Source organism: Sturnira hondurensis, unplaced genomic scaffold (genome assembly GCF_014824575.4).
Source record: "Sturnira hondurensis isolate 20B ecotype Veracruz unplaced genomic scaffold, ASM1482457v3 Scaffold0016184, whole genome shotgun sequence".
Lineage (NCBI taxonomy): Eukaryota > Metazoa > Chordata > Mammalia > Chiroptera > Phyllostomidae > Sturnira > Sturnira hondurensis.
This window is the reverse complement of record NW_028088815.1, coordinates 4,109,937-4,125,471: the sequence shown is the minus strand read 5'-3', so window position 1 is coordinate 4,125,471 and position 15,535 is coordinate 4,109,937. Positions and strand designations below refer to the sequence as shown.

At 39.1% G+C, this 15,535-nt stretch overlaps 1 protein-coding gene and 1 non-coding gene across 2 annotated transcripts in view; both read left to right on the top strand.

Annotated features, from left to right (window-relative positions):
- Positions 1 to 532: 532 nt before the first annotated feature.
- The window catches only part of UBAC2 (UBA domain containing 2), a 234,293-nt gene continuing 219,290 nt past the window's right edge, over positions 533 to 15,535 (top strand). Inside the window, exon 1 of the mRNA XM_037065812.1 lies at positions 533 to 627. Coding sequence (XP_036921707.1) covers positions 597 to 627 — 31 coding nt within the window. The 5' untranslated portion in view covers positions 533 to 596. The remainder of the gene's footprint in view (positions 628 to 15,535) is intronic.
- On the top strand, positions 1,920 to 2,132 carry LOC119000724 (small nucleolar RNA U3). The gene has a single exon (XR_005069390.1). It is a non-coding gene; the product is annotated as a small nucleolar RNA U3 (small nucleolar RNA).

The following is a 15,535-nucleotide window of genomic DNA, read 5'->3' as shown; positions in this document are numbered from 1 at the left end:
CTTTCTTTCTTTTTTTTTTTTTTTTAAGATTTTATTTATTTTTAGACAGAGAAAGGGAGGGAGAGAGTTAGAGAAACATTAATGTGTGATTATCTCCTACATGGCATCCACGGGGGACCTGGCCTGCAACCCAGGCACGTGCCCTGACCCGGAATCCAACCGGCAACCCCTTGGTTCACAGCCCACGCTCAATCCACTGAGCCACACTAGCCAGGGCCCAGAAGAATCTTTCATTCCCCGAGAATCCACTGGATCGGGGGCGGAGCTGAACACTTGTGTGCAGCTCGCAGGAGTTACACCTTCGCTCCTCCTACGCTATCCCATTGCTTTCGTAAAGGGTGCCCGTGGCCATTGGTGAGGCTGGCAGAGGTGGATATTCCCACTGCGGACGCACTTCCTTTTCCACGCAGGAAAGGAGGAGGAGAACTGAACGATGTCGGGAGGGCGCGCATGCGCTTTTTGCAGACAGACCCTGAAGCGGAATCCAGTGCTTGACTCACCTCCCCGCCGGGAGTGCGCCTGCGCGGTCTGTGGTTTCTTCATCTGCTTTTCCCTCCCCCTAGTCGCCCCGAGGGGGCTCTGGGTCAGGCGGAACCATGTTCTGCAGTACCGGCTCCAGTGGGCTTTGTGAGTACCGGCCGCTGCCATCACGGCTGTCCCTTACACGGCACCCCGCGCACTTCCTTGAGAAGGCTGGAGGCAGCGGGGGCCCTCGTGGTTACTGGAGGTTTGGGGGCCGATCCTTCATCCTGGCGCCTGCACTTTGGTGGTTCCTGCCCTTTGAGGGCAGAGACTTTGTCCCGCCGCCAGTCCAGTCCTCCCACCTATGAGCCCCAGGTGCCCCGGGGACTGCAGAAGGTCGGTTGGGCAATTAGGCTCAGACTGGGTGCCCTGGTGATCTTCAGCCCGGCCCGTCTCCCTCAGCACTGTGCGAGTCAGCTAAAAGAAGAGGCTGCCCGCCTCCTTGTCTCCGTGCTTCATTCATGTAGGCAAAAGAGGGAACAACGGGCACTTCCCCAGATGTAAATTCCAGCCTCTGGTTTAGGAGCTGACCTTGGGTTTTACGTAATTTCTTTCTTAGTCTCACAGAAGAGTTTTTAGACCAACAAAAACTGTTTAAAGTACTTTTAAAGTGGAAAGAAGCTAGGCGGTCGTATGGCAGGAAAGCGTGGATGTTACGGCTGGATGTTGCTATGGTGTTTTTTTTACTTGAGTGTTAGCGGTGTTCAGCAGACGGGGCAGAGAAGTAGCTGTGGCCTTTTAAAGTTTTTCTCACTACAATTGTTTAATTGACTTTAATAAGGCGGACTCTAAGTTACCTAAACAGCACTGAGATAAGTAAGACATTTACAGCAACACTGAACTGTTTGAACAGGTATAATTTTTCAATTCCTTGTCACTGTTAGTACTTCCTATCTTTATACATGTGAAGTTAGTCTTGCCAAAGTAAAAGAAGCAGTGGACATTTCCAAATATTAAGGGTCTGTTGTGAATGATAAGAATCTTTTTTTGAGAATGTATGTCTTTGTGTGAGAGTTAGTATCAGAGCCACAGGCATAATTTTAAATCTTCATATCTCAACTTCTCAGGTTTTGCAGTGGGCTTAATATTTATGATCTTCCTTGTTTCATAATTAATTTGATTTATGGCATCTTTCAAGCATTGGTCTGAGAGTTACATTACAATTAAGTATTAAATTCTAGACAATTTTCACCAAACTACTCTTTGGATAAAGAATATTATGACTGTTGATGAAAGTAAGAGTCAGGAAAATAATATGATTTTACTGGGATCACACAGTGAGCTATACGCTAGTGGATACAAAATTAACAGTAGAATTCTTCATTTTTAGTTGGTCTTTCAGTATTTTGAGTTATCTTTCCTCACTGACCAAAATGTATATAAAAGTTTAAAAAGGCAAGACTATATACTTTCAGGGATCATTTCTATAGTTTGTTACTAGGGAAGTTTCTCTGAGCATGTAGAGCACCCGAAACCATGAGGAAGGGATGGAGTGTTCTCTTCTGAGTGCAAAGCTGGCTTTTGGTGTTGTTTCAGTAACTGCCATTTGCCATTGGTGATCGTTCTTTCTCTGTTTCGTGAGATCAAGAAGGAGAGAACACTGTTTCAGTTAGGAAAAAAAATTTTAAAAGGCAAGTGAAATCTGTCCTTGGTTACCATACTGTATTAACTATTATACTGGTCAAGTATATACAAATTTGATACATGGTGACTCTGGGGAAAGTAATACTTGATAACCTGTGGCACAAGATGAATGAGTATTGAATTCTAGGAATCATACTGCTGCCCGGAGAGAGGCCTAAGCCAGGATTCCTTCAACTGTCTTGCCCAGTTTCTAAAATAAGTGTATTCACAGTTGATGGGATGGCCATTCCTCAGAATGGCCATATCTTATGTGTTTATTTAACAAACATTCTGGGCATCTACTATGGGCCAAAAACTGCTAGATGCTAGGGATGCAAGGTTAAAGAAGTCTTGGTCTCAGTGTTCACAGTGCTCACAGTAGAGTTTAGGCACAATTTTTCCAGGACTGATCTTTTGGCAAGTCTGGATGTGAGCCATTACCCTGCTTAAAAATTTTTCTTTGTAAGCTTACCCACTAAGAGGGAAGTGATTTTCTTTAGGTTAGAAATGTGGCTCTTAAGTAAATCAGAGTTCTGATATTGATTATGTATCCTGAGGAACAATAATCTGCCTACCCCTGCCCCCATGAGTGGTGAAACATTCTCTTTTTGAGGGAAAAAATCTCTGCCATTTTCTACCATCTGCATGTTTCCCACATTTTGTGACAAGCAGATAGTTGTATTTTAGTGTTACATTTGCTCCCTCAGTTCATTTATTCATTCAGCAAGTGTCTGTCGAGTACCCATATAAGCCACATACTTTGTACATAGGGTAAAATGGTTAGCAGGATAATGGAGACCAACATTAAATAGGTTAATAAATAATGTGATTTCATGTAGTGTTAAGTGTTAGGAAGAAAATAAAAGGGTAATGGCAGGGAGGGACAGGTTATGTTGGATGACTGCTTTAGTGTTTGGGGTTAGGGAAGATAACTGGGATGGTCACCTCAGTGGTGAGAAGCCAGCTCTATCAGAGTTTGTTGGAAAACACGCATACTGCAGAAAGGGAACTGCAAGCACAAAGACTCTGAAATAAGCATAGCAGGTAATTTTCAAGGTACTAAAGAAAGCAGGGGCTACCAAGACAATAAATTAGGGAAGGGCATTTTGATTTGCTTTCTCTTTTTTTAAAATCCTCATCTGAGGACATACTTAGTGATTTTAGAAAGAGAGGAACGGAGGGAGAAACATTGATGTGAGAGAGAAATATTGATTGGTTCATTGCCTCTAATATATGCCCTGACCAGGGACGGAGCCTGCAACCCAGGTATGTGCCCTGACTGGGAATTAAACCATCAACCTCTTAGTTTACAGAGCAGTGCTCCAACCAACTGAGCTACAACAGCCAGGGCTGATTCGTTTTCTTGTTACATATAGACTTACCCAACTTCTTCACTGCCTTTCACAATGGTCACCAGACTCTTGATCCCCTCATTGTCTCTTGATCCCCTCATTGCCTCCAATTTACAGCCCACTTCTGGCATAAAGGAGTATAACCATTTCCATATCCAGTCTGGAACCTGTAGTTAATTCCCTGAGTTCTGTTCTTGTGAAGACTCAGAGACCTGGTGCTCCTGTTCTTCTGTACTTTTATACCTAAACCCCAACCTGGCTTTGATGGATGGTGTCTAATCTGAGCTGAGTCATGGGCATGATTGCTCAGTTAATTTCTTGGATTTGGTCATCTCCCAATGCTCGTCCCCTTTCATCTCTGTCTTCAAGACTATTCCGCATCTCTACCCATCTCACTCTTAACGCATCCAAAAAATAAGGGCCATCACCTGGGCATGCCTTTCACTAACTTGTTTATTCACATATTTAAACAATTAAAGACAAATTCCCAATGTAGATGATACTTGTGCTGAATTTTGAGGGAAAAGAGTTTGTCAGGTATACATACTTTGTTTCTTTCCTCTGATTTAAGAGAATTAAGCATGCTTCTCCTAACTGAGGCTCACCCCAACCTATTCTTAATTCTTTGTTGCCTTTTCTAGTGTCACTACTTTCTTACTTATGAGAGAATGAGCCTGACAACTGTTTAAAGCTAATCCTTTCTATTTTGGTTGCTTTAGTGGGATCTTCAGAAACTCCCAGAGTACTTCAGATTCTTTATTTATGAAAAGGAGATAATATTATTTGCGAAGATTAAAGGAGTTAATATTTGCAAAGGTCCTAATCAGACTTAAAATCTTTTAATTGGATTTTTCTTCTGTGTCTTAAAAATGCAGAAGCATAATACTTGACTGACCTGAGCCTCCCCGCTGTTGACCACTTTATTTTTTCTTTCAACCAAGCTTCTTGAAAGATGATCCTCACTTTTTTCCCTTTCTTACCTTCTTTTTCTCTTTTGTCCTTTGTAGTCAATGAGCTATTTTTTTGATGGTCACCCACTGTGGCATAGCTCTGTTCTTGCCAGTAACACTTTTCAAGTCATTGGTTTAATAGCTGTTTAATGAGCACTCCTATAGGTGCTTGGAATTCAGTAATAAATCAGAAACAAAAGGTACATTCAGGTAGCTGTAATCTTAGGTAATAGAAGTTACAAAACAGATTCATTTTAACAATAGAATGTATTCAGTTCAGTATTTTAATCAACACTAAAGTTTTCACTCAAAGGTAAGACTTTCTCCCAGTTAAGAGTTCTCATCGGCAACCACCTGCTGTGGGGATGTGATTGGCTTCTGCTCTTTTTGTATTTCCCCTCTGTGCCTTAGGGTTTCCTGTTTCCGACCTTGTTGGCTTCTAGATTGGGTGGAGTGAGAGGAGAGAAAGGAATAGTGAGGAACTAAGATAGTTCTTAGCCCTGAGCCTGGCACATGACTTTTTTAAAAAATATTTTTTATTATTTTTAGAGTGAGGGGAAGGAAGGGAAAAAGAGAGAGAGAGAGAGAGAGAGAGAGAGAGAAACATCAATGTTAGAAAGGAACATTGATTGGTCGCCACTTGCACGCAATGCACGCAAACACACAATCTAGGCATGTGCCCTGACCAGGAATCAAACCATTGACCTTTTGCTTTGTAGGACGACACCTTTTGCTTTGTGGGACGACACTGAGCCACACCAGTCAGGGCGTGCCACATGATTAAAGCTGACTCTGTTTTGTGGGCTCTTTAGAAATTCTTGAGGGACTTGTATCCTGGTTGCTTCCCTGACCTGGAGGGGTGCATCTCTATGCTTGTGGGCTTTATTTGGTGATTCTTCCATAGCTCCTAGGAATGTAAGTCCAACTATGATTTCTTCCTCCTGGAATCCTTTGGCTTGCTAAGGGACACTGTTGGACTGAACTAAAGGTGACCCTTCTGTAGGCTCTTGCATGTGGCCCACATCTTTTCTGCTGGGACTGCTGATTTTTTCCTTGGTTGTACATTTTCATCTCAGTGATCAACATGGATTCTCCTTCTCTCTAGAGTTCCCGGGTTGGAAGTCCACTATACCTCACCTGAAGGGTCACATATTTAGTTTACTGAATAGGTTCATTGAGGGCCCCACTCAGCTTGCTGTGAGGGTGCAGTTATACTTCAAACACTTGGATAGCTCACTCTACAATGTCCTCTTCATAAAGTCTCTTTACAGAAGAGAACGTTTACTGTTCTATTTACTCTTTTTATAGTTATCTGCCTGAGAGGAGTCTGAATCATGTGACTGCTTTTGGTTAATTTTCTTAGTAAATTCTGAATTTTGGTGTGGAACCTCCATTTGGTATACAATAATCATTGGTACCTTAGTAGAAATTACAATTCTATTATCTTGTTTTATTGGTTTTTTGTTTTGGAGGCCAAGAGTCATTTGGCTGACCTCTTTAAAGGTAACTTTAGAATTTATTTATGCTCTCTAATTTATTCTTTGTTAAATTGAAGGATTAACAGTAGGCTGGGGTTGCCCAAGCACTGTGCAGTTGCCTTTAATGATTTATTCTTGGATATTAGCTATTTCTGTCATTTCTGAAAATTCTGAGGAGTATGTCTTTGAAATTCTCAAGGAAATACTATTTATTAAGGAAATGAACCCACCCACATATGGTCAATTAATGTATGACAAAGGAGCCAAGACTATACAAGAGGTAATAATAATCTCTTTAATAGTGGTGTTGAGAACAGGTCTGTCATATGCAAAGAATGAACTATACACAAACACTAACTTAAATGGATTAAAGGAAACTTCAGGCAAAGGTGGAGGTGTAGCTCAATACACTTTGCCTCCTCCCACAACCAAAAGAAGCACAACAACAAATTTAAAAACAAAAAATAGCCAGAACTGCCAGAAAATCAAACTGTATATAAGTCTGACAGCCAAGGAATTAAAGAAGAAACATTCATCCAGACTGGTACGAGGGGCAGAGATGTATAGCTGGGGTGGAGAGGACTCAAGGCAAGGCGGCAGCTGGAGTGCTGGGCAGTCCCACGTTTGTGGGCAGATACACCAGGAGGAACAACTGAGGAGCAAGATAGACCATGCAATCCAGGGTTCCAGCTCAGGGAAATAAAGCCTCAAAATCTCTGACTAAAAAAACCTATGGGGGTTGAGGCAGATGGAGAATCTCCCAGCCACACAGGAGACTTCACTGGAGAGACCCATAGGGTCCTAGAATGTACACAAACTCACCCACATGGGAATCAGCATCAGAAGGGCCCAATTTGCTTGTGGGTAGCAGGGAAAGTGACTGAAAGCCAGCTGAGAGCCGAGCAAGTGGCATTGTTCCCTCTTGGACCCCTCCCCCACATACAGCCAGGTGGTTGCCCTGCCCTGGTGAATACCTAAGGCTCTGCCCCTTAGTATGTAACAGGTGCATCGCAAGACAAAATAATATGGCCCAAATGAAAGAACAGATCAAAGCTCCAGAAACAAATACAACTCAGTGATAAAGAGAGAGCCAACCTATCAGATGCACAGTTCAAAACACTGGTAATCAGGATGCTCACAGAAATGGTTAAGTATGGTCGAAAATAGAGGAAAAAGTGAAGGTGATGAAAAGTGAAATAAAGGAAAATGTACAGGGAACCAACAGTAGAGGGAAGGAAGTTGGGACTGAAATCAACGGTTTGGAGCAGAAGGAAGAGAGAAACATTCAACCAGAACAGAATGAAGAAACAAGAATTCAAAAAAACGAGGAGAGGCTTAGGGACCTCTGGGACAACTTTAAACATTCCAACACCTGGATCACAGGGGTGCTAGAAGGAGAAGAGGAAGAGCAAGAAATGGAAAGCTTATTTGAACAAAATAATGAAGGAGAACTTTCCCAGTCTGGCAAAGGAAATAGACTTCCAGGAAGTCCAGGAAGCTCAGAGAGACCCAAGAAATTGGACCCAAGAAAGTACCCACCAAAGCACATCATAATTACATTAGCCAAGATTAAAGATAAGGAGAGAATCTTAAAAGCAGCAAGAAAAAAAGAAGACAGTTAACTACAAAGGAGTTCCCATAAGACTGTCAGCTGATTTCTCAAAGAAACCTTACAGGCAGTAAGGGGCTGGAAATAAGTATTCCAAGTCAGGAAAGGCAAGGACCTACATCCAAGATGACTCTATCCAACAAAGCTATCATTTAGAATGGAAGGGCAAATAAAGTACTTCCCAAATAAGGTCAGGCTAATGGAGTTCATCATCACCAAATCCTTGTTATATGAAATATTAAAGAGACTTATCTAAGAAAAATAAGAAGATCAAAAATATGAACTGTAAAATGACAACAAACTCACAACTCTCCACAAATGAACCTAAAAAAATAAAAAATGAGCTGAGCGAACAACTAGGACAGGAACAGAAACACAGAAATGGAGATCACATGGAGGGTTATCAGTGGGGAGGGGAAGTGGGAGAATGGGGAAAAGGTACAGGGAATAAGAAGCATAAATGGTAGGTACAAAATTGATGGGGAGGTTAAGAATAGTATAGGAAATGGAGAAGCCAAAGAACTTAATATGTGCGGTACCCCCATGGACATGATCTGGGAGTGGGGAATGAGGGTCAGATGGGGTGTACAGGGTGGAGGGGAATAAAGGGGAGAAAAATTGGGATAGCTATAATAGCATAATCCATAAAATATTAAAAATAGAATGTCTCTCATGGCTGGATAATTTCTGGACTGACCTCCTATGCAATTTTTATTTTTCAATTATACCTTAATAAAATAAACTGTGCAATACAAAACTTGGTTTAAAAATAAACTTAAAACAATCTTTGATGGAAGAAACTTAAGACCCTCACAGTACTAGTGTTCCACCAAAATACACTTGAAAAATGCTAGAGGAACTTATTTACAAGACATTCTGTATCAGATTGTATGTATTAAAATTCTATAGAATGTATTTTTAAAGTAGCTTGATTTAGGGTAGGGTCTACCTTCATTAATAAAACTGATATTGAGACAAGTTTGGAAAAGTTGGAGAAGGGAAGAAAAGAGGAAAAGAATATACAAAGAAAAATAACTATAGCCCATTAGCTACTACAAAAATATCGTAATCTGGATATTCTGAAAGCAAAACTTGGCTCTGATTTAGGAAGAAAAGCAGGAAAGAGGTGAAGCACGTGAGTAACCAGCTGCAGCAGGTCACAAGAGGAGGAATGAAAACCAACCTGCCAGGACATAGTAAAGCAGTTTTCAAAGACTGAAAAATAAGCTCCAGTGCTAACTTGAGCTATTTATCACTAGCTTGTGAATATCCCAGTGGTTAAGAGCAATAAATATAAATAAACTTAAAATTTTTAGTCTAAGAAGCAGTAGGCCACATTAGTTCACAGTATAGAATAAGGAGCTAGATGGTCTGAGTTCAATTTCTAGTACTGCTCCTCAACAGCTATGTGATCTTAAAATGCCTCAGCGTCCTCATTTTAAAAGTCTGGCGTGTGATGTAAAGGTTACAAAACAGCATTTAAGTGTTACAAATTTACTTTTTTATTTGCATACTTATCTTGCGCTGGAAAATGTCTGAAGATAAAGATATCAATAAATGTTATTTTTATTTCTTCCAACTACTTTTACTATTTCAGAAATTCCTTTGATGAATATGTATTTGTTTTACAAAAATAAAATTAATTCATTTAAAACAAAAACATAAATGTATACAGAAAAGAGGATGAAGGAAATTAACTAGATGGTGACTGGTTTTTCTCTTATGTTCCAAACTTCTATAATGTGAGTAATTTTAATTTTAGACTAGAAAGAAACATTGTTTTTTAAAAGTATCTTTCCTTAAGCTTGTGCTTTGCTAGTTAATATGTCTTTACTTCTCAGCTAAAATACTTTTTAACTTTTTTATTAAGGTGTAATTGACATATAGCATTATATTAGTTTCAGATATACAATGTGATGCCATATTTGTATATATTGTGAAATGATCACCATTATGAGTCTAATTAACATGCTATCTTACATAGTTACAAAATTTTTTTCTTATGTGAAATTTTAAAGTTATTCTCAGCAACTTTCAAATACACAATACAGAATTATTAACTATAGTCACCATGCTATACATTACACTCCCATGATTTGTTTTATGACTCAAAATTTATACCTTTTGATCCCTTTCAGTTATTTCTCCCACTCCCCACATCCTCCAACCTCTGCTCTGGCTTGTTTATTTTTTGTTTTGTTTTGTTTTATGATTCTACATATCCTTGAGATCAGACAGTATTTGTCTTTCTCCGTTTGACTTATTTTACTTAGCATAATGTCCTCAAGGTCCATCCTATTGATGAACATGTGGGTTATTTCTCTGTCTTGGGTATTATAAATAATGCTGCAGTGAACATGGAGATGCATATATTATTTTAAGTCAGTGTTTTTGTTTTCTTCAGATAAATTTCCAGAAGTGGGTTGCTGAATCATATGGTAATTCTATTTGTAATTTTTTGAGGAATACCCGTACTGTTTTCCACAGTGGCTGTATCAATGGGAACATTCAACCAGAAGTGCAAATTGCCAACACTGTTATTTCTTGTCATTTTGATAAATAGCCATTCTAACAGGTGTGATATGATATCTCATTGTGGTTTTGATTTATATTTTCCTAATAATTAGTGATGTCTTTTCATGTACCTGTTGGCCATCTCTATGTATGCCTTCTTTGGTAAAATATTTTACCCTTTGCAAGAGCATGAATGGACCTGGAGAACACTATGCTAAGTGAAATAAGCTGGGCAGAGAAAGACAAAAACCATATGATTTCCCTCATATGTGGAATCTAATGAACAAACTGAACAAGCAAAATAGAGACATACTCATACATACTACTAGGATGACAGCTATTAGGGGTTGGATGACGTCAGGGGGTAAAAGGATCAAGCAAAAAGGAAAAAGGAATCATGAACATGGACATTGTGGTGATAGCAGTGGGGAAGAGACTATAAGAGGGTTTAATGGTAATGGAAAAAATACAATAAAATTTTTTAAAATGTCTGTTCAGATCTTCTACCCATTTTTAGTCAGATTGTCTTTTCCACTGTTAAATTGTATGAGTTCTTTTTTAAAAAATTTTTATTTAACTCTTGTTCAAGTACAGTTTTCTTTCTTGTATTCCCAGCCCTGCTCCACCCAGTGCTCCCCACCTCCCTCCCATTTCCGCCCCCCACGTTAGTTATTGTCCATGTGTCCTTTATACTTGTTCATGTGAGTCCTTCTCCCTTTCGCCTGTGATTCTCTCCCCTCTCCCCTCTGGACCCCGTCATCACGCTCTGCATTTCAGTGTCTTTGGTTACATTTTGCTTGCTTCTTTGTTTTGTTGTTTAGATTCCTGTTAAAGGTGAGATCAAATGGTATTTGTCTTTCACCACCTGGCTTATTTCACTCAGCATAATGCTTTCCAGTTCCATCCATGATGTTGCAAAGGGTAGGAGCTCCTTCTTCCTTTCTGCAGCATAGAATTCCATTGTGTAAATGTACCATAGCTTTTTGAGCCACTCATTGACCGATGGGCATCTAGGTTGCATCCAACTCTTGGCTATTGTAAATTGTGCTGCTATGAACATCGGGGTGCATAGGTTCTTTTGGATTGGTGCTTCAGGGTTCTTAGGATATACTTCTAACAGTGGAATTGCTGGGTCAAAAGGCATGTTCATTTTTAGTTTTCTTAGAAAATTCCATACTGTTTTCCATAGTGGTTGTACCAGTCTGCAATCCCACCAACAGTGAACTTTTCCCCACAACCTCTCCAACGTTTGTTGTTGCTTTGGTTATGATAGCCATTCTGATTGGTGTAAAGTGATATCTCATTGTGGTTTTAATTTGCATCTCTCTGACAGCTAGCTATATCGAGCATCTTTTCATGTGTCTCTGGATCCTCTGTATGTCCTCCTTGGAGAAATGTCTGTTCAAGTCCTTTGCCCATTTTTTAATTGGCTTGCTCTTCTTCTTTGAGTGGAGTCATGTGAGTTTTTTGTATATTTTGGAGATTAAACCTTTGTCTGAGGTGTCATTGGCAAATATGTTTTCCCATACAGTTGGTTCTCTATTTATTTTAATGCTGTTTTCTTTAGTCATGCAGAAGCTTTTGATTTTGATGAGATCCCATTTATTTATTTTTTCCTTTATATTCCTTGCTCTAGGGGACATATCAGTAAAAATGTTGCTGCGTGGAATATGTGAGGTTTTCCTGCCAATCTTCTCCTCTAGAACTTTAATGGTGTCAGAGCTTATATTTAAGTCTTTTATCCACCTTGAATTTATTTTGGTGTATGGTATAAGTTGTTGGTTGAGTTTCATTTTTTTGCATGTAGCTGTCCAGTTCTCCTAACACCATTTGTTGAAGAGGCTATCTTTACTCCATTTTATGTTACTACCCCCTTTGTCGAATAATAATTGACTGTAGAGATTTGAATTTATTTCTGGGCTCTCTGTTTTGTTCCATTGGTCTATGTGCCTGTTTTTATGCCAGTACCAGGCTGTTTTGATTACAGTGGCCTTGTAATACAGTTTGATATCAGGTATTGTGATCTCTCCTACTTCCTTCTTCTGTCTCAAAATTGCAGCTGCTATTCGGGGTCTTTTATGGTTCCATATAAATTTTTGAAGTGTTTGTTGTATGTCTGTGAAATATGCCATTGATACTTTAATAGGTATTGCATTAAATCTGTAAATTGCTTTGGGTAGTATGGACATTTTGATGATGTTAATTCTTCCAATCCATGAACACGGTATATGTTTTCATTTGTTTGTGTCTTCCTTGATTTCTTCCTTCAGTGTTGTGTAGTTTTCTGTATACAGGTCTTTTACCTCCTTGGTTAGGTTTATTCCCAGATATTTTATTTTTGTTTTTTGCTTATCGAATGGGATTTTTTCTTGATTTCTGCTTCTGCTGTTTCATTGTTGGTATACAAAAATGCCTTTGATTTCTGGATATTGACTTTGTATCCCACTGTTTTGCCAAATTCATTTATTAGTTTGAGCAGTTTTTTGGTAGCGGCTATAGGATTTTCCATGTACACTATCATGTCATCTGCAAACAATGACAGTTTTGTCTCCTTTCCGATTTGGATGCCTTTTATTTCCTTTTCTTGTCTATTGCTGTGGCTAGAACTTCCAGTACTATATTGAATAGAAGTGGTGAAAGTAGACAACCTTGTCTTGTTCCTGATCTTAGTGGAAAAGCTTTTAGTTTTTGCCCATTGAGTATGATGTTGGCTGTAGATCTTTCATATATGGCCTTTATTATATTGAGGAATGCTCCCTCTATTCCCACTTTGCTGAGTACCTTTATCATAAATGGGTGTTGTACCTTATCTCAAAAGCTTTTTTGCATCTATTGATATGATCCTGTGCTTTTTGTCTTTGCTTTTGTTTATGTGGTGTATTGCATTTACTGATTTGTGGATATTGAACTATCCTTGCATCCCTGGGATGAATCCCACTTGATCATGGTGTATGATCTTTTTGATGTATTTATTGTTGGATGCAATTTGCCAACATTTTATTGAGGATTTTAGCGTTTATGTTCATCAGCGATATTGGCCTGAAGTTTTCTTTCTTTGTTGTGTCTCTATCCGGTTTTGGAATTAGGATGATGCTGGCTTCATAAAAAGAGTTGGGGAGTTTTCCCTCATTTTGGATTTTTTGAAATAGTCTGTGAAGAATCAGGGTTAGCTCTTCCTTAAAAGCTTTGTAGAATTCTCCTGTGAAACCATCTGGTCCAGGGCTTTTGTGTGATGGGAGTTTTTTGATTACTTCTTCAATTTCATCTGCTGTTGTTGGCCTGTTCAGGTTTTCTGATTCTTTTTCATTGAGTTTTGGAAGATTGTAGTTTTCTAGAAATTTGTCCATTTCATCTAGGTTTTCAAATTTCTTGGCATACAGCTCTGCATAGTAATTCCTTACACTTCCTTCTATTTCTGTGGTATCAGTTGTAATCCCTCCTCTTTCATTTCTGATTGTGTTTATTTGGGTCCTCTCTTTTTCTTGATGAGCCTACTTAAAGGTTTATGTGTTTTGTTTATCTTTTTAAAAAACCAACTCCTGGATTCATTGATCCTTAGAATTGTGCTTTTAGTCTCTATGTCATTTAGTTCTGCTCTGATCTTGGTTATTTCCTTCCTTCTGCTTGCTCTGGGCTGTCTTTGTTGTTGTTCCTCAAGTTCTTGCGGGCATCGGGTTAGGTTGTTTGTTTGAAATGTTTCTATTTTCTTTAGGTAAGCCTGTATTGCTATGAAGTTCCCTCTCAGGACTGCCTTCACTGTGTCCCATAAGTTTTGGGTTGTTTTGAGTTCATTTTCATTTGTTTCCAGAAACTTTTTTATTTCTTCCCTAATTTCAATCTTGACCCATTTGTTGTTTAATAACATACAATTCAGTCTCCATGATTTTGGGTGTTTTGGGTTTTTTCCTGTGGGGTTAGTTTCCAGTTTCAGTCCCTTGTGATCAGAGAAAATGCTTGGTGTGATTTCTATTTTCTTAAATTTGTTGAGACTTGTTTTGTGTCCCATCATGTGGTCTGTCTTGGAAAATGTTCCATGTGCATTTGAAAAGAATGTGTATTTAGCTTCTTTGGGATGAAGGGCTCTATATATATCAATTAGGTCCATTTCATCTAGAGTGTCATTTAATGTTGCAATATCTTTGTTGATATTTTGTTTGGAAGATCTGTCCATTTTGACAGTGGGGTGTTAAAATCCCCTACTATAATTGTGTTGCTGTCAATATCTTTCTTGACGTCCTCTAGGATTTTCTTTATATATTTGGGTGCTCCTGAGTTGGGTGCATATATATTTACAATGTTAATGTCCTCTTGGTGGCTTCTTCCCTTGAGTATTATGAAGTGACCTTCTGGGTCTCTGTTTATGGCCCTTTTTTTGAAGTCTGTTTTGTCTGATATGAGAATTGCTACTCCAGCCTTTTTTTCTTGTCCATTTGCTTGGAAAATTTGTTTCCATCCATTCACTTTTAGTCTGTGGTGGTGTTTAAACCTGAGGTGGGTCTCTTGTAGGCAGCATATGTGTGGGTCATGCTTTCTTATCCATTCAGCTATTCTGTGTCTTTTAATTGGTGCATTTAATCCATTTACATTTAAGGTTATTATTGAAAGGTACTTATTCATTGCCATTTATGTACCTGTGTTCCTCTCTATCTCTCTCTTTTCCTTCCTTTCCTTAAAGCAGCCCTTTTAATAATTCTTGTAGAGCTGGTTTGGTAGAGGCTTATTCTTTTAGACTTCTTTTGTTTTGGAAGCTCTTTATTTAGCCTTCTATCTTGATTGAGAGCCTTGCTGGGTACAGTAGCCTTGGTTATAGGCCTCTGTTTCTCATTACTTGGAATATTTCTTGCCATTCTCTTCTTGCTTGGAATGTTTCCATTGAGAAGTCAGTAGCCAACCTTTTTGGGACCCCCTTGTATGTTACTTCCTTTTTCTCCCTTGCTGCCTTTAGGATTCTCTCTTTGTCTTGGAGGTTTGCCATTTTAATGATGATGTGTCTTGCAGTAGGCCTCTTTGGGTTCCACCTGATTGGGATTCTCTGTGATTCCTGGATTTCTGTGACTTTTTCTCTCATCAAATTAGGAAAATTTTCTGTTATTACTCTTTCAAGTAGGTTTTCTATCCCTTGTTCCTCTTCCTCTCCTTCTGGTATTCCTATTATTCAGATATTATTACGTTTCATGTTGTCTTGCATTTCTCTTAATCCTTCCTCATTCTTTCTGATTCTCTTTTCCCTTACTTGGTCCATCCGGGAGATTGTTTCTACTCTGTCCTCTAACTCACTGATGTGATCTTCTGCCTCATCAATCCTACTTTTCATACCTTCTACTGTGTTCTTCATTTCAGAACACAGCTCCCCTGTAGTTTCTCGTAGCTCGATGTAAGCTCTTTGAATTTCCTGATAACCAGTTCTTTGAATTCCACATCTGATAGTTGACTTGCCTCTATTTCATCTAACATTCCTTTTGAGGCTTCCTCCTTTTCTTTCATTTG